Source organism: Elephantulus edwardii, unplaced genomic scaffold, assembly GCF_000299155.1.
Source record: "Elephantulus edwardii isolate Elephantulus edwardi_28Jun2011 unplaced genomic scaffold, EleEdw1.0 scaffold00163, whole genome shotgun sequence".
NCBI classification, from domain to species: domain Eukaryota; kingdom Metazoa; phylum Chordata; class Mammalia; order Macroscelidea; family Macroscelididae; genus Elephantulus; species Elephantulus edwardii.
The window spans coordinates 6845377-6867030 of record NW_006399913.1 but is presented as its reverse complement, the minus strand read 5'-3'; the positions used below and the strand labels follow the sequence as shown (position 1 = coordinate 6867030).

Below are 21654 nucleotides of genomic sequence, written 5' to 3'. Positions count from 1 at the left end.
CAAGGACTGTTTTCTTCTGAAAATATTCCCAAAGAATGTGAGATAAAGTTTTACCATGCTTGCCTCTAAGGAACATTCTGGTTGCATTTTCTCCAAGACAGATTTGTTTGTTCTTTTGGAAGTCCACAAAATATTAAATACTCTTCACTAACACTACAATTCAAAGGCATAGATTTTTTCAGCCATCCTTATTCCTTGCACAAGTTTCAGAAGCAATAGAAAATACCACAGCCTGGCTCAGGATCTCCTTGTTATTGTTGTTATGTACCTTAGAGTTGGAACCGGCCTATAGCTGACCCTCCAGTAGGTTTTCAGAGGCAGTTAATCATATAGGGGAAGATTAACCATCCTTCTGGCACAGAGCAGCTCATGGCCTTGAACCAAGTGCCTCCGGGATTGCAGCTCAACTTCTTGCCACTAGGCCACCAGAGCTCCCTCATGATCCCCTTAGGACTCTTAAATTACTTTTGGTAAATCAGTGTTAGAGATCTGTGAAGGAAAGATGAGCATTTGTTTTCACAGTCTGGGTAAGAGTGGGAGGGAGTTCTGGTAGTCTAGTCCATAGTGTGCTGCTAACCAAACACTAAGGCTTTCTGGTGATTTAAATCTATCATCAGCTGTATAGGAAAAAGATGAACAATATCCTTCTGTGCTATTCCCAGGCTTAGACGTTCACTGGAGGGTCAGTTATGAATCAGTTCTGTCTTGACAGCAATGAGTTGAGTTAAAGTGAGAGCCATGTAATTAACTCTGTATTAGGTTTTGGTTCATATCCACCAGTAATGAAGGCCAAAGTAAGGTATGTGTTGATTGGTTATAATCACTAAGGATCCATCTCTGGAACTCAGAAAGACATTAGCCTCTATCAGCACATGGATTACAAGGGAAAAACAGACCTCTAAACCAATAGTGAGGGGCAGTGAGGGAGGCAGAAGGGATAGGGAGAATCAAATAGGTAAAGAAATGTTTACTACATTGGAAAGGTGACAAAGCCCATGGGGAGTCACACTGCTAATTCAAATTCCTTGTCTTTCTGCTATTTCAAAACCATCAGGTGCTCTGCAAGAGAAACATGGGCAATCTCGGCTCATGCAATTCACAGCCTTTGTAACCCACCAGAGGGTCAGCTGTGACTGGGTTCTGACTTGACAGCAGTGAGTAGTATAGCAGTAGTATGCAAGGAAAGATGTTGTCAAAATGGATGCACTAGGTGAGAAAACTCAAAACAATGAATATTGTAGTTATTTGTGGGCCTAGGTGGCTACACAATTTATGAGTACTGTTATTGCATAAAGATACATGGGTGTATAAGAGTCATGGAGACAGGTGAATAGTTGAGAAGAAAATATCGATGAAGTACATTTTCATTTCCTGCTCAAACAATAGCTGGCTCACACAGAGAGAAACACACACACACACACACACACACACACACACACACACAGAGAGTTTAGTGTTTGTTCGGTTGTAAATAACGAAACTCTCAACTCTAAACATATCTCAAGACCTGGAGTCCAATAAATCATGAATAATTGCTAGACCTTTCACCAGACCACTCCTGAGAGCTACGCTACTAGCACAACCCCTGACACCCCAGAATTAAGGCTTTCCTTTCCAAACCTCCTTAACAATCCACCTTATGTTGAAACAAAGCATGAAAATATACCTATTCATTTCCGAAAACTCAATGTGAAATGAAAAAACTTTGTCATTCCTTTGTCCTTTCATTATAATTTTGTCTAAAAACTTAGTTTTAAAAGTACCATTATAATAGCATTACATATATTGGTAATAATCAAGGGCCATACCAAAGAAAAATGGCATACATTTACAACACTGCATGTTCACAGGATAAAATATGCTGGTTAGTTTAGATGATGCAGAGGCACAAAGGCTGTGGGGCTCAGCACATGAACTAGAAGAAGACACTTAATACTCTGGTGACAGAGGGTTTGGGAGGTGAGAGAAAGGTGATAACTCAGCTGGAAGAATGTAGAGAAAAATGGAGAAGGTTGGAGTCAGCAGTTGTATTTCAATGAAAGGTATTCTGTGCTGATTCATCTACCTCAATCCTTTGAGGTATGTTTACCAGGCACTCCTCAATCCCAAGACTTTGATGCTTACAACTAAAGAAAAGTTAGATTAATGACCACGAAACATCTATAAACTATATTTTTAATAGTTGTTGGGATTTTGGGGTTGATTTATTTTTTTCCTGACATGGGAATCCAGTGGTTTAAATAGCAAAACACTTTGAACACGTTCAAAAGCCTGCTGGCTCCCAAATCAGAAAGGTTTCTAGACAGTAGAGATCTAAATTCATAGACCTGCCACTGGCCATTCTTTCTCCCTGCCACTTATTTTTATTGCTATTTTATTGCTGGGAATTGGAACACAGTAATGGGTTACTTTAAAGGAGATTGAATGTGTAAGTTTGGAGTATTAAGGTTTATTGCTGGCTGTCAACACTTTTCTACTGAAGAGCTTGCTTTACAACCATACCTCAGTTGTGACAGACATGATTAGAATTAGAAAGGGTAAAGAATTTATGCAAGACATTTATTTTGAGAACAGGCTGCAGCAGCAAGAGCTTAAGGCATGACCTACCAAAAACTTGGGCACAGTTATAGCTGAAATACAACTCCAAGATACCTCTGTATAGGGACCTCTGTTGACATGTTACCTCTGTTGAACTAGTCTGGCTGTAAGAATATAAGAGCAGACTCATGTAACCCTAAGAAAGAGGTGATGTGTGATTGAGCTTTAAAGAGGGTCATCAATAGGAATGGGGGGCTGTCATTCCTTGTCTTCTATGTCTACCTCTCTCTTCCCTCTTTCATCTGGATATCTCCCCAGAAACAAATCCATTGCTGTTGAGTTGATTCTGACCCTTGCAATCCTCCACTGGGTCTCAGAGGCTGTACATTTTGATGGGACAAAATTGTTTATTTGTTCCTGTAGACTGACTCAACTGTTTGAACTTCTGACCTTTCCGTTAGAAGTCCAAATATCAGGCATGTCACATAGTATGACAACAGGACTCCTTCATACTTCTTTCCAGGAGGCCTCATTTTTTTTAAATTTTTTTTTTTTTAGGACAGCTTACTTCACATGACAGGAAATCTACTTGGCATGCATTTTTTTAACTTCTTTAAAACTATAATACGCAGTGAGACTGTCTCTCTTCTGTCTTCATAATCAAATGTGAACATTCCTGAAGAGCATGTATCAGCTCAGTTTGGTTTCAGTGTGAGCTCCTAAACTTACTTTGTAAGTATCATACTTACTCAGAAAAAGCTTTAGAAACATGCAAGTTTCCCACACTACTCCTAGAGGTATACATTCATTTGACCCAGTCTAGAACTCAAGAGATAGGATTATATTTATTAATTCAGTAATTAAAAAAATTAATAAATAAACCATCAACTAGTTCTAGCAGTCTAGACCTAGCAATTGTTTAAACATGGATACCATTATTGATAGTTGTCCCTAGAGCCATGTGGTGGTGACAGGAATAAGGAAAATTCCTTAAAAGGGAAACCTTGTTTATTAGACAATAAAATCAATAGAATTTTAATTAGCACATCATATCGGAGATTCATTCAAATTGTAGATTTCTTTTTAGTTTAAAATCAAATATATTAAAATAAGCTGTTTAAAGAAGCTATCAAAGCAACTAAAACAATCAATCATTTCTGGCTATTAAAAACATTCATAAAATGGAATACTATGCAGCACTCAGGAGCAATGATTTTGAAAAATATTATATAACATGTGAGAGGCTGGAAAGCATTATATTGAGTGAACTAACTCAATCTCATAAGGACAAATATTGTTTAAGATGGTTATTATAAAAATAAAAGGATAACTATTAAGATGTGCACAAAAGTCCTAAGGGGGAAGGGGAAATAGGTGTAGGGGTGAGAAAAGGGGGCAGGAAATTACGAGGTCACAGAGTTTGGTGGGCAGAGAAAGGGGTGAAGGAATTAGGAAAGATCTGGCAGGGACCTGAAAAGGTAGAATGGTGGTGGGCATGGATATGGTGATAAATTTTATAAAACACAATATATGGGAATGAATGTATGAAACACAAAAGCTAGAGGAATGTGCAAAACACAATTTATATACACTAAACTCAGTGTCTCCAGATTTTATATGCAAATCAATATAAAACGAAATAATTTTAAAAACCAAGAGAAAATACTAGTGTAATAAAGCACTGATAGTGTTCTTGATATAACAAAGGAGAAAAGAGAACTTTAATAACACTTGTTGTAGCAGAAACTATCGCTGTAAAGCAATGATGGATCCTATTTATGCAATATACTTAAAAATTCATTGATAATTGGATATATTTGGAACTTTTTAAAAAAACTTTACATTTACTAGAAATATAGTCACATGTATATACAAAAATCAGAAAGAGAACATCTGTCAGTAGACTTAGCTTTAGAATCAAAATCTGATATAATAACAGTGGCATATAACTAAAGGTAATATCTGGTATAAAAGTATGTTTCTGTCTATGCATATATAAACTTTATGATTAATGATAAAAAGTATATAGAATGTTCAGTTACTGAGTGGTACAAATGGTTAAGTGCTCAACTACTAGCCCAAATGTTGGCTGTTCAAATCCATCCAGAGGCTCCATAGAAGACTAGCAATCTTCTCTGGAAAAGTCTACTCTGTGCACATGGGGTCACTATGAGTTGGGGTCAACTTGATGAAAATTAACAACAATATCAGACTGAGCCTAGAACTGGTAGAAGCATTTAAAATATATCTACTGTTTTTGCATAACAATACTATGAGGTAAATATTAGAAAGCAATTCTTTTATAGAAAAGTTAGGCTTTAATAGTTTTGGAAATTTGTTCAATGTCATATAAAAAAGGTCTGATCCTAGAATTGTAATATGGTCTGAGTTTAAAGGCTGTGCTTCTTTTGACAGCTTACTGTGCATGCACACACACACACACACACACACACACACACACACACACACACACTCTTTAGCTTTTTAAAAATAAAATTTTGTTACTATTGGCTGCATAAAGAATGAAATTTTCCCAAGTAGCCACGTGGGTTCAGGGTTTTGGTTGTTTTCTAATGTTGGAGATGCCTAAATATAGTGAAAGATATCCAGAAGCAATTGGGAATTCAGAATCTCAAAGTCTCAATATTGTTTGAAGCAGTAAATCCTTAACTCCATTTTAATTTTGGAATTTTCACAAGATCGAATAATATGAGAGAAAACAATTTGCAATAAGTGACTCAGACATCAAAGGGTTTTTGAATTAATCTGAAGCTAGGACATCATTAGTAGAGAACTGTGTTGGGAATCCATCTTACCTGAAAGTTTACAAATAATTTCAAATGCTCTGTGATCCTCACCATGTACTGCAAACTAGTCACTGACTTCATCTATAGAAGTCTGCAGGATTCAATAAATTAGTAATATCTCTGTGCTCCATGAACCCAGTTGTTTCGGCCTGGGCAAAAAACAAACAAACAAACAAAAAAAACACAAACCAACAACAAACAAAGCCCAACCAACCAACCAACCAAACAAACAAAAAACCAAACCAAACCAAACAAAAAAACCAACCCTAAGCTTCCACTAGTCGGTGATAATCTTTCTGAGAGGGTGGTTCAGAACATTTAAAATGCAGAAATAATCTCTGACTTGTCAGACAGAACAAATAGTACCACATGGTTGTGTATTCTACAGCTGTCAAGAAAACATTCCCAGTGTCCCTTTCGTCTTGTATTTTTTATTTTGGAGGAGGGAAGCCGCAGATAGTCACTTCAGCATATTAGCTAAGTTGTCGTCATGCATACCAGTCAGGGTTATGAAGGCATAATTAATCTATTAGTCATGCTGGGCCCAGTGATTTCTTTCAAGACAGAGCAGATTAGGGGTACATAACTTGCTCACTTCCCACACAGATAGAGAATAAATTACATAGCAGTGTGAAATTTGCTTAGCTACCTTTTGCTAGTGTAAATGTTGTCCAGGGTGTCAGTAAGGTTTGAGACATGACAGGCCAAGAGATACTGACAATATTGTGTTAACAAGAGGAAAATGCTGAGTTATAGTTTTAAGTATTCCTGATCTCTTCCTTTCATCTGGAATTGCACTAGTATAAAAATCCACAGTATCTATTCTATGATTCCTAGCATATGTTCAATTACCCTCTCCTCTTTCACCATTAACAGAATTTCTCCAGTCATTGTATGTCTTCTGTGGTGTACTTTAGCATCATATATATTTACCCAATACAGCCAAGTGATCTTTTTAAAACACAATTATACACCTTTAAAAAATACAATTATATAATTTCCCTTCTTAAAATGCTTCAGAGGCTTTCGATGATCTTCAGGATAAAAAACCCCTTCTTATGCTATAATAGGCATCCATAGCCTCAGCCTATAGAATTCTCTGACCTGTTTTCTCTTTAAGACTGCTTGTTACGAATTACTTACAGTTCCCTGAGATTGTTATTTTAAAAAAATTTCCCCTATTGGGAACTTGAGCACATGCTGTTTCTTGTCTGAGATGCCTTATCCATCCACTTCCTACTCCATGGTTAGCTCCTTCCCATACTTCATAAATCAGTTGAAGTTTAATATCTCAGAGATCTATTTTATTCTGAGCCAGATATCCACAGTTCTCTTTTCTTTATGGTTTCCCTCTCTTGAATTATATGCATTCTTTACCAGGTTGAAAATATTATGAAACAAGAGCTATGTTCAGTGCCTGTGTGCTTAACAAATACTCCACAAATATTAGTGTATTACAAAGTAAAATGTTACATAAATTATATACAGAAAAGAACGTGTAAGCTGCTATGCAGAAAAGATCATAATTTCCTTTTGGAAGTCTAACATTTTAGGTCCATAGAAGATTGATGTTGTTGTTATGTGCCATCAGGTTCCGGACGACTCATGGCAACCCTGTATACAACAACTCTGAAATATATTCTATCTTGAGACAATTTATGCCTCTACCCTTCCAACCTGATATCCTTCTCCAAGGACTAGTCCCTCTTGGCGACATGCCCAAAATATGTTATACAGAGCTTCAAAATCCTTGCCTCCAAGGAGCAGCCTGGCTTCACCTGCTCCAGTATGTTGTTGTTATGTGCCGTCAAGTCTCTTGCGACTCATAGTGACCCTATGTACAATATAGGCCCTATGTACAGTATAGATATGTTTATTCTCTTAAGAGTTCATGGTATATTCAATACCCGTCCCCAGCACCACAACTCAAATTCATAAATTCTCTATCATCCTTAGTCATTGCCCAACTCTCTGATTCATAACAATTGCAAAGACGATGGCCTAGATCAGGAGCACCTTAGTCACTAAACTGACATTATTGCTCTTCAGTACTCTGGAGAAGTCTCTGATAGCAGATTTTCTCATTTCAATTTGTTTTTTTATTTTCTGGCTACTGGTTCCACAAGTGTTGATTGTGGATTTAAAAAAACTGAAGCTATTAACAATCTCAATCTCTTCACTGTCTATCATGATGCTGCCAATCAGCCCAGAGCTGAGAATTTTTGTTTTCTTGATGTTGTGCTTCAATCCATATTGAAGGCTGTAGTCCTTGACCTTCTGCAGCAAATACTTCCAGTCTTCCTCAGTTTCAGCAAGCACGATTGGGTCATCTGCACAACACAGGTTGTTGATGAGTCTTCCTCCAATCCTGATACTACATTTCTCCTCATACAGTCCAGTCTCCTGGATGATTTGTTCCACATATAGATTGAAAATATATGGAGAAATAAAACATCTCTGGCATATACCTATCATGATTTTGAACCAGGTAGTATTTCTTTGCATTGTTCTGATGACTGTCTCCTGGTCCTATTACAGGTTTCACATAAGCACAATCAAATGTTCTGGGATTATAATTTTTCTCAAGAGTTAGCCACAGTTTGTTGTGATCCACACAGTCAAATAACTTTGCATAGTCAGTGAAACACAGATAGACATTCCTTTGGTACTCTCTGCTTTCAGCTAAGATCCATCTAATATTAGCTATAATGTCCCTAATACCATGGTCTTTTCTAAACCCAGCCTGCACATCTGGAAGTTCTTTGTTGATGTACTGTTTCCAGTCAGTTCAGCAGCATCTTGCTTGCATATGATATTAATAATATTGATAAAAATTTTCATACCCTGTTGGGTCACCATTTTTTGAATGTGAATAAATAGGAATCTCTTCCAGTCAGTTGGCCAGGGGGCTGTCCTCCAGATTTTTTTGGCACACCTGTTGAGTACACCCAAGACATCATCTGTTTTTTGAAATTATATCAATTGGTATGCCTTTAATTCTTGGGGCCTTGTTTTTTTGGTTTCCTTGTTGTTTATTTTGAGTTTTTTGGTGTTTTTTTTTGTTTGCTTATTTGTTTGTTTTTTGCTAATTTCTTCAGAGCAGCTTAAACTTCCTCCTTCATCACCATAAGCTCTTGGTCATATGCTGCTTAATGAAATGCTTCTGTGTCAGCCAATTTTTTGGTATAGTGACTCTGTGGACTCCTTCCATCTTTTTTTGATACTTCCTAGGTCATTCAACATTTTGCCTGCAGTATTCTTAAGTATTACAACTTGAGGTTTGAATTTATTCTTCAGTTCCTTCAGCTTAAGAAATGTAAGAGCTTGGCCCCTTTGATTTTCCAACTCCAACTCTTTGCACATTTCATTATAATATTCTGCTTTGTTTTCTTGGTCTGTCTTTTGACATTTTCTTTTCAGCTCCTAACTTTTTGATTTCTTCCTTTTGCTTTGGCTTCCTGATGCTCTTGTGCAATACTCAGAGTCTCTTCTGACATCCATTTTGGTCTTTTCTTCTTCCTCTGTCTGTGTAATGAACTTTTGCTTTTATCAGGGATGATTTTCTTGATATCCTCCCACAGTTCACATGTCTTTGCTCATTAGTATTCCAGGCCTCAAACCTGTTTTGAGGATGTTCTTTAAATTCAGAAGGGAGAGACTCAAGGTCAAATTTGGGTTCTTTTAGATTTGATTTGATTTTCTTTAGCTTCAGTTGAATATGAGTAGTTGGAAGATCTGTTCCACTGTCAGGATGTAGTCTAGTTTTCACTGCTGGTGTTGAGCTTCTCCAGCGATATTTCCTACAGATTTAATCACTCTGATTCCTATGTAGGCTATCAGGTGAGGTCCATGTGCATAGTAGCAGTCAAGGAATCAAACAACGCAACACAGCGCCTTGTGCAAATCTCTGCTAAGTCTTTCTAAAGTGGTAAAGCCAAGCTGGGACTCTGATGACCAAGATGTATCTGATTCAAATGTTCAAAATGTTGGACAGTGAAAAGGAAGAAAAATAATGAGTCAACCTGACTTGTGGTGCTAGTGAAGAATACAGTATTAAATACGATATGGAACAGTTTGAAAAGAACAATGTTTACTTTGGACAAACCATCAAGAAAGATCAATCACTACAAGAGGATGGAGTGTTTCATAAACTTGAGGGTCAATGGAAAAAAAAGAAAAGGAACCTTCAATGAAATAGATTGACACAATAGCCATAACAATGGACTCGAACTGGCTAATGAGCAGAGAGAGCATAAGACTGTTTATCCTTAAGGCGATAGTGAGTCTGAGGTGACTCCATGGTAACTACAAAAACATCCAGCAAACAGAACACATAGAGCACTGAGAAACAAAAAAAGGAACAGTAAGGAAGAACTTATTGTTAAATGGATATATATTGTTTATGAGACCTGAAAGTTAAATTTTAGTAAGCTTGTTTAGTGATTCTGATTTTAAAAAAAAAAAAGCGCACTTGTGAAAACTACCATGTGACATTTTAAGGAATTTAATCATGTACACAATTATCAACTTTTATTGCGATTGGAAAGTCTGCTGTTAGGGACCTCTCAAAAGTACTGAAGAGCAATGGTGTCTCTCTGGAGACTAAGGTGCGTCTGACATAGGCCATGGTCTTTGCAATCACTTGTTATGCGTCAGAGAGTTGGACAGTGACTAGGGAGGATAGAAGGAGAATTGGTGCCTTTGAGCTGTGATGCTGGAGAAGAGTATTGAGTATACCATGGACTGCTAAGAAAACAAACAAAGTTATCCTGGAGAGGGTTAAACTGGGCTGCTCCTTTGAGGCAAGGATCCTGAGGCTTCGTCTGACATATTTTGGACATGTTGTAAGGAGAGACAGGTCCTTGGAGAGTGACATCATGCTTGGGAGGGTGGAGGGACAGCGCAGGAGGGGAAGATGCTATATGATGTGGATTGAGTCAGTGACTGGGGTAATCCAGATGGGTGTATTGGAGACAATGTGATTGGCACAGGACAGAGGAGAGTTTAGGGCTGTTGTACATAGGGTCACTATGAGTTGCAAATGACTCGACAGCACATAACAACAAAAACATATTAATTAATCACCCCAAGAACCCTATGATGTAAGAACAAATATTTTAGCTTAATTTTCTTTTGTGGAAATTGAAACATACATAGTTTAAATATCTTGCTCAAAGTCATTGAATTAACAAGTGATATAGCCAGGGCCCAAACCAAGGACAGAGGTTTCTACTTCTATAGACTTACAGCGATAGAGCTCAGGTATACTCCCTGAAAATTCTATTTACATTCTAGACATCATTGGAGGAATATTAAATCTTGAAGTGCCTATAAGGTTGTATATACCATATATGTATTTAGGGAGAACATATGCTAAAAAAGCAAGCAATCAAGTAATAATAACAAAAAATTCAAATACACCTAACTATTATTTTAAAAATAGTAGCTACACACATTAGTATTCTAGGGATGCCATAGAAATTACCATAAAGATGGAGACTTAAACAGCATATACTTATACTGTAGTCTTGGATGTCAAAGTCAGTGTACACACCCTCCAAAGAGTCTAGGGGAGAATCCTCCTTGACTTTTCAAACTCGTGGGGGCTCCATAACTTTAATCTGCACTGCTATCTTCACAATAAATTCTTGGGTTTGTCTCTTTTTCATGTCTTTAAGGAGACAATGGACTTAAAAGCCAGCTGGTTTATTTAGAAAAATTTCATTGTGAGATCTTGAATTGCATCTGCAAATCCCCATTTCCAAATAAGACAGTAGGACTTTTAATTGTTTTGTTATTGGTTTTGATTGTTTTGTGGGACATCATTCAATTGATTCTATTTTATAAATGACAGAAAAGGATGCTGGATTTATTGATACTAACTTTAATAGGCTTGGCAGGAAAGAGTTTTCTGAGGAGATAACATTTAAGCAGCTATTTAAGTAGTGTGAGGAACAAGCCATATTAAGATCTGAGGAATGATTTTCCCAGTGAATGAACAGTACATATAAAGTCATAGAGTAAGAAAAACTTGACTCATTTAAAGAATAGCCAGGTGGTCAGAATGGCTAGACTGACTGACACATGTGAGGAATTGGTGGTCAGCACCAATAATGTTGAAGAGGTAAGCAGGGGCTGCCTTTTATGAGGTTTTGTGGGTTATAAAAACACAAATGGATTTTTTTATAAGTATAATTAACATCTTTTGGCATGTTTTAAAAAGGAAATATTGTGATCTGGCTAACATTGTGAAAATATTACTTCGGCTTCTCTGAGGAGCAAAAGTAGAAACTATTAGAGGGTTCAGGTGCAGGATGATAAGGTAGAGGATAATCCAGTAGAAGAGGCTTTGCCGTGAAGGCTAGAACACAGGTGAATGAAGAGTTCTGCTGGGAAGATGTCAAGGTTAGATTCCTACTTGATATTCCGTCAGTGATGCCAACTGCACAGTTAGACATGCACGTTTTGGAGCTCAGGGGAGAGGTCACGGCTTTATGACTTCATCAGAGGAGAGTTGATATTTAAAGCCATAGGGCTGGATGAGATCACCTACAGGATGAGCAGAGAGTGTTCAGAGGTCTGTGCCCTGGGTATCTGGACTGTTCTGACATTGGGAGGAGGATCCAGAAAGGAAATTAGGAGTGGTAGTCCACATGGTGGAAAAAGAATAGGAGAGGGTTTTATTATAAAAGTGAAGATATGAAAATCTTTGTAAAATTAAGGAATGAAAATCTACATGAAATTTTCCTGAGAACACAGGCAGGACTGCAAACTTATTCTTGGATTTAGTAAGATGGAAACAACCAATGATTGACTCGAGTGGGTCATTTTAAGGTTATTATGGAAATACAAGAGAGTTCTGCAGGTTTAGACTATAGAGAATTGGCTGTTTACCCAAAGATCAGGTCTCTCTGGTGGCTCATTTCCACAAGCTGCTCTAAGAAATAAGTGGAATCTATTCCTGTAGGATTTGAAACCTCAGAAACCCAATGGAGGCTTAATATCTAGGAGTTGCTTTCAACTTGACAGCAACAATAAAGAGATGAAAGCATGAATATGATTAAAATAAGAAAATGAGATAACAGAGATAATGACAAAAGAATATGTTAATAATTTTTTTACTCTCCTTCATAGAGTCACTATGAGTCTCATGAGACTTGATGTCACTTAACAACAACAACAACACACCAGAATTGAAAAATAAATAGTAAGAAGGTAAAAGTGGGTCAAGGAGAGCGGTTTCCTCATTCCTACCAAGAGAGTTACTGCATTTTATCTGTATGAAGGTCATTCAGGAAATAGCAGAGATAAATGCATGTTATATAGAGAGAGGAAGGAGGATGTAGCTGCAGAACTCATGTCTCTAAAGTCACAAGAGGGAATGAAGGTTAGATTGTAAGTGAAGAAAGCTACAGGGAAATGTCTTCATTTATAATGAGAAGCACATTCTAGAGGACTTACGGGTAGGAACATGAGATGGTTTTCATTTCATTGCTTTTATTTTCTTAAGAACATACAAAGTAGAGGTGAATGACTGAGTGTGGAGATGTAGGAAGAGATGATTGAGACTTAGGAGGCTAAAATAAGGTATGAAATGGATTCAGAGAATGGAAAAATTATTTCATAAAGAAGCACAAGAATGGCCAGGAAGTTTTGAAGGCTTATTTGAAAACAATGCTTACAAATTTAAAGGTGAGTTTGTTTCTATCCATGCTGACTTGCTCAGGTTCCAGCATAAAGTGACAAAGAAGAGGTTCATTTAAGCAAGGCTAAGGTTACTGGGTGAGCAAAAAAAGAGAAGGGGAGGGGACAAGGAAGAGGACGTGCGAGAAAGTATTAAAGTTATGGACCCAGGAATCAAGGAAGAGACGTTCCAAGGTGATCGAAGAAATTTTTTGACTGGGAGCACAGAAATAAATAGTGAGGGAAAGGACTTAGTGTTCAGAGACTATGACGTTTGACATAGACCTTTCAGAAGGCAGTGTGTCAAATGACAAAGTTCAATGTTTGACCAAGAACCTTAATGCAGAAAGTGAAGGTGATAAGATGACTTACCCAAGATCATGAGATAAGCAAGCACCATAAGCTAGGCTAGAACCTTTACTTGTCTCTGGCCCTTAGTGAATATTCTACTCCATGTCTACATTGCTATTGTTGAGTACTGTCAAATTGGAATCAACACATAGCTGACCCTCCAGCAGATCTTCAGAGGCAGTCAATTATATGGGAGGAGATTGCCCATCCTTTGCTTGCAGAGCCACTGATGGATTTGAACTGTGTGCCTTTGGAATTAGTGTGGTTTCTTACCACTAGGCTACCAGAGTTCGGGATGCCTACATTAGCTTCTAATTATTGATTAATAAAACCAGGGGCACCAAGTTGTTCAGAAGCTAGCTACATAGGTATGTGGTCTGTGCCACCCCACAGCCATATGGGTAGAAGGCATCACATTTACTTGGCTCTTATTATTTCTAAAATCGTAATAATTCTTTGATAACAGCCCTTCTTCATCAATTTGCAACTCAATCACAAATTATGTAGCTGGCCTGCAGAGTGGTGATTCACAAGAAGAAATATGTTACTTTTTCTCATTTGTACTAATTTTCCATAAGCCTCACTTTTCTACATTTAGCATGCCATTAAAATTTTATCAGAGTTCATAATGGCAGCTTGAAAGAAACCATCTGTCAAACACTTAACTTTCAATGTAAATGTCCTTTTAAAATCACTCATAGTCAACAAAAATAAGACTGAAAGTGAGAAAATTTCCAACTCAGAAAAGCTAATGATCAGTAAACTGAAAAGGAGATACAAATTTGAGTGCAAATCACAAGTTTTAATTTATCCTTGAAAGATGGCTTAGAATGATACTTAAATTTTTACTTATTATAAACATACAATCATTTATTTTCAGAAATAAACATAAACAAAAAAAGAAGAAACTAAAATTATTTTAAAATCTCTAAGTTTTCCAGGCTTTCTGCATCTAAGACTGCATATGTGCCGCACACGCGTGCACATTCACACACATACACACATACACACCACACACACATTTGTGTATAGTATACATATAGAGAGGAGTTTAATGGCAATGTGGTTGACATTAAGCTGCCAATCCAAAGACAAGTGGTTGGAAACCACTAGCTCCTCTGGGAGAACGATGAAAAAGATTGTCCTGTAGTGATTTATGCTTTCAAAAACTTAAAGGGCAGTTCTCTATCCTATAGGATTAAGAACCAAATTCAACTCAATGGTAGGAGTAGGCTATACATATTAAGTATTTATTGGACCATATTTCAAATAATATATTTTTACTTGAATTGTTAATTGATAGAACTGTGATTCTTACATTATTCTAATAGGCTTTTTTATTATATGCTTACCCAATGACACATCATTAAAGACTTACCAGTATGAACATTCGTATGCATATATCTTGTGAGGATATTTACTCTAATTACCATAATTTCTTTTTATACACATTTCCAATTTGCTCTGTTCAAATTGTGCCAATTTCAACACCCACTTATTGGCTTTGTGTATTAATATTCCTTTTAAGACATTGCAAATCGGATAGATACAAACAGTTTAATCTTGCTGAATTTTTTCTTTGGTGTGTTAATGAGATTGGATAGACTTTCAAATGTTTAATAGTGGCCTTCTATTTTTTAATGAATGTCCTATTAATGCCTTATGGTCATGTTTTTTCCTTAAAGAATTGTGCTGCACAGTGCAAAAGTATGCAGTTCAAATCCACCAAATGCTCTTCAGAAGGATGATGAATGATGCCCTCCAACATGATTTACTGCCTCTGAAAACCTGTTGGAGATGAGCTATGAATTGGTTCCAAGGTTCCAACTTAACAGCACATAACAACAACAACAACAACAACAAAGTTCTGCCAGGATATTTCCTAAAGTTTATATAGTCTCCCCCATTGCTTCAGAGTTGGTTCTGATCACCATCAGCTTTCTGAGGCTGTAAATCTTTATGAGAGAAGGCCACCCATATTTCTCCTGAGGATTCAAACCACTGGCTATATTAGGTAGCAACATGACACATTGTTTGGACATGTTATTAGGAGAGGCCAGTCCCTGGAGAAGGCCATCAGCCTTGTAAATATAGAAGATCAGTGGAGAAGAGGAAGATCTTCAATGAGATGGATTAACACAGTAGTGTCAACAGTGAGCTTAAGTACAGCAGAGGTTGTGAAATGGTATGGGACTGGACAGAGTTCCTTCCTGTACACAGGATGTCTGAGTCAGCGTCAACTTGATGGCACCTAACAACAACAGCAACAGCAACAACAACAACTTGGTTCTTCTATATGGGTATTTTAAAATCCATTTTTTACAAAGCAAATAATAGGACCATTAATATAATTTAATTGCATATAACTTTTAAGAATCTTATACTTGAAAAGTGCATAGCAAAACTGGTAATAAATGAAAACAAAAAGAAAAGTTGTTCAATCTCAATGAGCATTTCTATCTTTCCAATTCATTGCTCTAAATCTTGACAATGCAGATATATACTGGACACCCGAGTTATTTGTTCTGCTTGTCAACATCTGTACTACTGTAAGCATGCCATTAATATTCTCATTTTGAATCCTTGGGGAAACTTCAGGTTGTAATACAAAATTTTACAATTTCACAAGACAACCCAGCAGAATAAAGAATGTGGAATATAATGCACAGGTTTTAGATTCTTAAACTTTCTTACCCTCTCCAATGTAATTTCTTCAAATTCATATTCAATTTCTGTCCCGTTGACCTGAAAATCAGAACAAAAGAGAATTTTTAAAAGTAAATTGAGGGGAGATATCTGCCTCTTTTAGAAGAACTAGAAGTTGAGCTTTCATTCTAACTATGAATAAGTCACAATTGTCTGATGTCTGGATCTTCATCAAATGAAATATAACCCAAACCATTCTAAAATATATAAGAAGCAAAATTCCATAAAGCATAATCAGGGATTACTGCTTCCATTATAGTTTTTGAGGCATAGGGGATTGGAAGGGACAATACAAAATATGCACTGTGATTTACAAAGTCATCTAAGGGCACTTTCGTATATAGTTAAAAGAAAAACAATATACAAACATTTTTTAAAAAATGTCACTGTGAATGAGCACTATAACACAGTCTTTAAAAGCTTGTAGTAAGGATAGCATAACCCTTTCTTGCAATAAAAAAAAATAAATATTGCAATAAAGTAACATCAAAACTAAGAGATGTCTCTTCTTTATTGACTTGGGCTGAGGTAATTCATCTCTATTATCCTCTTGATCTATCAGTTGGGAAGCTCTTGCTCATGTAACTGTGATCATGTACTTCAGATACAATAAAAAATAGCAAAGTAAGACATGATGGAAACTCATAGGAAAGTAATTTTAACCATTCAATCAATTCTTTAAGTGATTTGCACTTACAGAGGCAAAGGCATTTTAAATATTCTCAGGTAATTCATAACATATGCCTCCCATTTCAGCAGATGTCTACACAGCATGTATGAAGTTTCTTTATAATAATCTAACAAATATTCTATCCCTATTTTTATCTACCACAGAGAATTTATCAGTCAGAAAATTCTCAAATGGATGTAGCTGTTCTCCTACTGTGTGTTTCAGCATCACCATTAGCATCTATGGATAAGCCAGAAAGGAACCATTCACACTAGTAACCCATCATTTTTATAGGGTTCTCACTTTAGGTTACTTTCCCCTCTTTAGAATTTAAACATAGCACTGGCCATTTGAGAGCTCTATGAAGCAATGACTAGCCAGATTATTGCTCCATTTAGAGCCTGTCAAGAGAGACTTGAAAGGGATAAAAAGAAGGACTGACTGATGGAACTAAGTAACTAATTTATTTCTCTGATTTGTAAACACAAATATTTGTGGATTTTCTTTCCTGAGAAATTGCATGCAGTACCAACTAACAACATAATTGTAATTATAATTAACAGAAATAATGTTATATCACATAAACCATGTAATATCTGGAAGCTCTGGAGGATGATAATGAACTTTGTGTGTAGCCATAGGCCATGTTTTTTGAGAGGTTCGCCCCCATTTTCTAATTACATGAGCTAATTGGTGAATCACATTTTACTACGCTCCTACATTATCAAACAGCCCTAAACAAAATTTGATTTTCTGGGCTTCAGTAACTTAATGACTCACAGATGAGGACTTGATGTTAGAAATCATTTGCAGTTTGCATGGAGGTGTTTGTTCTTCTCATGTGAAATTAAACACAAAATCCAAACTCCCTGGGTGTATGTATTTCTGAATTAATTTTTTAAACATTCTGTACTTGTTAGATTATAGAAGGGGAATTCTACATCAACGTGATATGTTTTCATTCTCTCCATGTGGCACCCTGAAGCTTTTCTTTGCTTCAGAGTCCCTCTAATAGTAAAGCCCTTCATGCCATAAAGTGCTGAAAACTGTGGGGAGGAAGAAAACACCCAGGACTTCAAAGGGAAGAAACTGAACCTCTGATAATAGCCAAGGGTTTAGAGGGAAAGAAATCCTCTCAAGAAATGCTTAAAAGATAAGAATGTTGGTGCTTTCAAAAAACATATCAGAGTTTTCCCTGTCGATTGAAGGCACCCAGCTGGCACAATGGATTCATAAGCACATGAGTCTGCTAATTGGACCGTTGTGGGTTCAAATCCACCAGTCCCCTCCTTGGGAGAAAGGCAATTGGTTTGCTTCTGTGAAGATTTACAGAATAAGAATACTTTCATTTAATTTCAGTGAGTAATTGTTTATTAGGGAGCCCTAGTGGTCTAGCTGTAAGGAGCTGTGAGTTCAAATCCACCAGCTGCATCAGGGAAGAAGAATGGGCAATCTCCTTTCGTGCCCTTGAAAACCTGCTGGAGGGTCAGCGATGGGTCGGTTCTGATGCAACAGTACATGACACCAACAATTGCTTTTTAATTGATGAGGAGCCCAGGGTTAAAGCCTATTCATTCCTGGTCATAATTTTGTATCTCTCTCAAGAAAACCTAAACTGGTTAAGACTTGCATAGTTTTCTGACGTTTCTGTGGGAAGTTTGCCTTGGTGGTCTCCTGCTGCCCCCAGACAGTTCATCAGATGGGCCTTTCCGCTCACAACATTCTTGTTATGAAAACGCTGGAAATACTTTATTTACTTATTTTACCAGTCACACTTCCTGTGAAAATGAAGCACCCTTGTAATATATTAGGCTCCTGAGAGTTTAGGGCTGAGCGAGTTGCATAATTGTTAATCCAGCTGTAGCCAGACCATCACTTACAAACCCTGCTCCACCTTGATGACCAGCAAGTGAAAGGGCTGTGATTTTTATGTAAGGTAGGTAAGGTAAGGTAGACTAAATTTACCAAATTAAAAGAAAACTCTATTTTTCTTCAGATACTTGATGTTTTGGAACCTGATGGCTCTGTGATGACAGCTGGTGGGTTTCTATGGTGGCCAGAAAATCAAATTGATGACACACATTGTCCTGCTCTGTTCTGGGCATGTAGCCTTCCTGGCATCATATGGCAATTTCGTCAAATGAGTGACCCATAGCCCACTCAAATTCAAATTCGGTATTTAAAGTTCTAATTTCATGAATTTGAATACTTTATATATTTCCATTCTTTCAGACAGCTTTAGCTAATTTCACTAACTTTATCTTTTTTCTTTCCTTCAGTGCTACAGTAACCACCTGCCTGGATGATGATATAATTTGGTCCTAAGATGTATTTTTATCTCCTGAAAAGAGATTTTTCATGAATAACACATGTGATCTCTTCCATGTTTAACTGTTCTTAAATTGGAATTTTAAATACTGATTTCTCTGAATTTCTTTGCTTTTTTTGGTTACATTTTTAATTTCATTAAAGCCAACAACATATGAAATTCTGAGATGAGTGAATTTAAACCTACTCTGTATCACACATTATAAAAAGGACTGAAACAGGAATAAAGCCTTGCTGTCTTTAAACCAAACATAGTTCACCCTGATGAATAATTACGGAGCATGCATTATGTGCCAAGAGCTTTGACAGATGCTGAGAACACAAAATTTTAATATATAAATTCTATTATCCACCAAATATAATCCCTAAAGAAGCACCAAACAAAAAAATAATCAAGGCTCCATAAAATTTAATATTCAATACACAAAATATAGAGGGAGACTAGAGACACAGTTCTATTATTTACTATGTACAATCATGGGTAGATCTGTTTAGTTGCACTGCCAACCCAGAGGAATGCTGTTTGAATCCACTGGCTTCTCTGTGGGAGAAAGATGCACAATCTCATTCCAGGCAATTGAGTGGCTCTGAAAACCCACTGGAGAATCAGTTATGAATTGCCTCTGACTCAGTGGTATACAACAACAATATATATATAGATTCTGTTCCTCAGTAGTAGAAAACATGATAAAATATTAACTCAGTAAGTGAGACATGTTTCAAAATCTTATGTGTTAAGCACATAACGCCTGCTGCTGTTGGACTTTCAGAAAGTGTGAGGAAAACTGAGACCAAGACTTGTGGTCCCTCCTTCCTCTTGCCGCTCTCTGAGATTTTTCTTCACTCTTCCCTGTTGTATCTAGCAGGAAGTATTACTAAGATTACTTACCTCTGCTACCTGACACATAGATACACAGTGACAAATGAGGGTGAAAACAGGTGAAACAATGAATCAAAGAAGGACATTTGTTGAGTAGGTAAAACTTGATGCACTCTAAGACTCTAGTTTCTAAAGAAATGCAATTCTCACAGGTTCCAAGTGTTTTGGAATTAGCAACTCAGATATCCAGTTTTCTGAGTTCAGATCTTCTTAAGAATGTAGCCTCCACATGATCAGACTTTGAACAAATGGCTAAGTTTACACACATTTTTGTATATAAGCATGTATGCTCTTCTTTCCACTCTTCTTCCTTAGGAACCTAAGAAATATCTAGCTTTCCCTCTCATTGAAAGAACTCTTCCAGAAAATGCCATGAGCAAGAATGCAAATTCTATAGTCAAACAAATTTAGACAGTGCTAGTTCTAACACTAGATGTGTGAGATCATCTCAGAGTTTAATATAGAAAACTATCTTTATTGCGGAAAGACTTAATTACCTCAACTATTGTTGTTATCTGCTATCAAGTTCCCTGTGATTCTTAGCGACCCTATGCACAACAGCTCTGAACTCTGTCATGTCCTGAGCTAATCTCACTTTCTCTGATATACCTGCCTCTACTAACCCTGCCTCTGTGTTAATCCATCTCATCCAGAGTCTTCCTCCTCTGCACTGTCCCTCCAGCCTTCCAAGCTGGATGTCCTTCTCCAATGACTGGTCCCTTCTGGCAACATGCCCAATGTATGTGAGATGGAGTTTCAAAATCCTTGCCTCCTGAAAGCAAGTTGGTTTCACCTCCTCCTTCACCCAGGCCTGTTTGTTCTCCTGGTGGTCCATGGTATGTTTCGTACTCTTCTCCATCACCACAACTCAAAAGCATTAGCTCTTAGTTCTTCTTCTGTGATCCTTAATCATTGTCCAGCCCTCTGATGTATAGCAAGAAATTGTGAAGACCATACCCTGGATCGGGGACCTTAGCTGACTTACATGTTTGCACGTTAACACTCTGGAGAGATCCCTGATAGCAGACTTTTTTTAATCCAATTTGCCTTTTGATTTCCTGACTGCTGGTTCCAAGAGTGCTGATTGTGGACTTGAGCAAGCTTAAATTGTTGACAATCTCAATATCTTCTCTGCCTATCATGGTATTGCCGAGTAGCCCAGTGGTGGGAATCTTTGTCTTCTTTATGTTGAACTTCAATCTATATTGAAGACTACAGTCCTTGACTTTCTACAGAAGATGCTTCAGGTGCAAACAAGGTTGGGTCATTTGAATAATGCAAGTTTTGAGGAGTCTTCCTCCAATTCTGATGCTACATTCTACCTCATAAAGACCAGCCTCCCAAATAATCTGTTCCACATAGATTTAAAAGGTATGAAGATAGGATGCAACGCTGAAGCTCTCTCCTAATTTTGAACCAGGCAGTGTTTCTTTGTTCCGTTCTGATGACTGCCTTCTGGTCCAAGTATAGGTTTCCCATGAGCACAATCAGGTGTTCTGAGGTTCACATTCTTCTCAAGGTTAGCCACAATTTGTTGTGATTCACACAGTCAAATGCTTTAGCATAGTCAATAAAACACCGATAGACATTCTTCTGGTACTCTCTGCTTTCAACCAAGATACATTTGGCATTGGCAATGATGTCCTTAGTGTCAGGGACTCTTCTAAATCCACCTTGTACTTCTAGTAGTT

At 37.2% G+C, this 21654-nt stretch overlaps 1 protein-coding gene across 6 annotated transcripts in view; it reads right to left on the bottom strand.

Moving 5' to 3' along the window:
* Positions 1–21654, bottom strand: part of DLG2 (discs, large homolog 2 (Drosophila)) — a 1891340-nt gene that overhangs the window by 855456 nt on the left and 1014230 nt on the right. For all 6 annotated transcript variants that reach the window (XM_006895272.1, XM_006895270.1, XM_006895271.1 and 3 more), the window contains one exon: positions 16074–16124. In XM_006895272.1, the coding sequence (XP_006895334.1) occupies positions 16074–16124 (51 nt within the window). The remainder of the gene's footprint in view (positions 1–16073; positions 16125–21654) is intronic.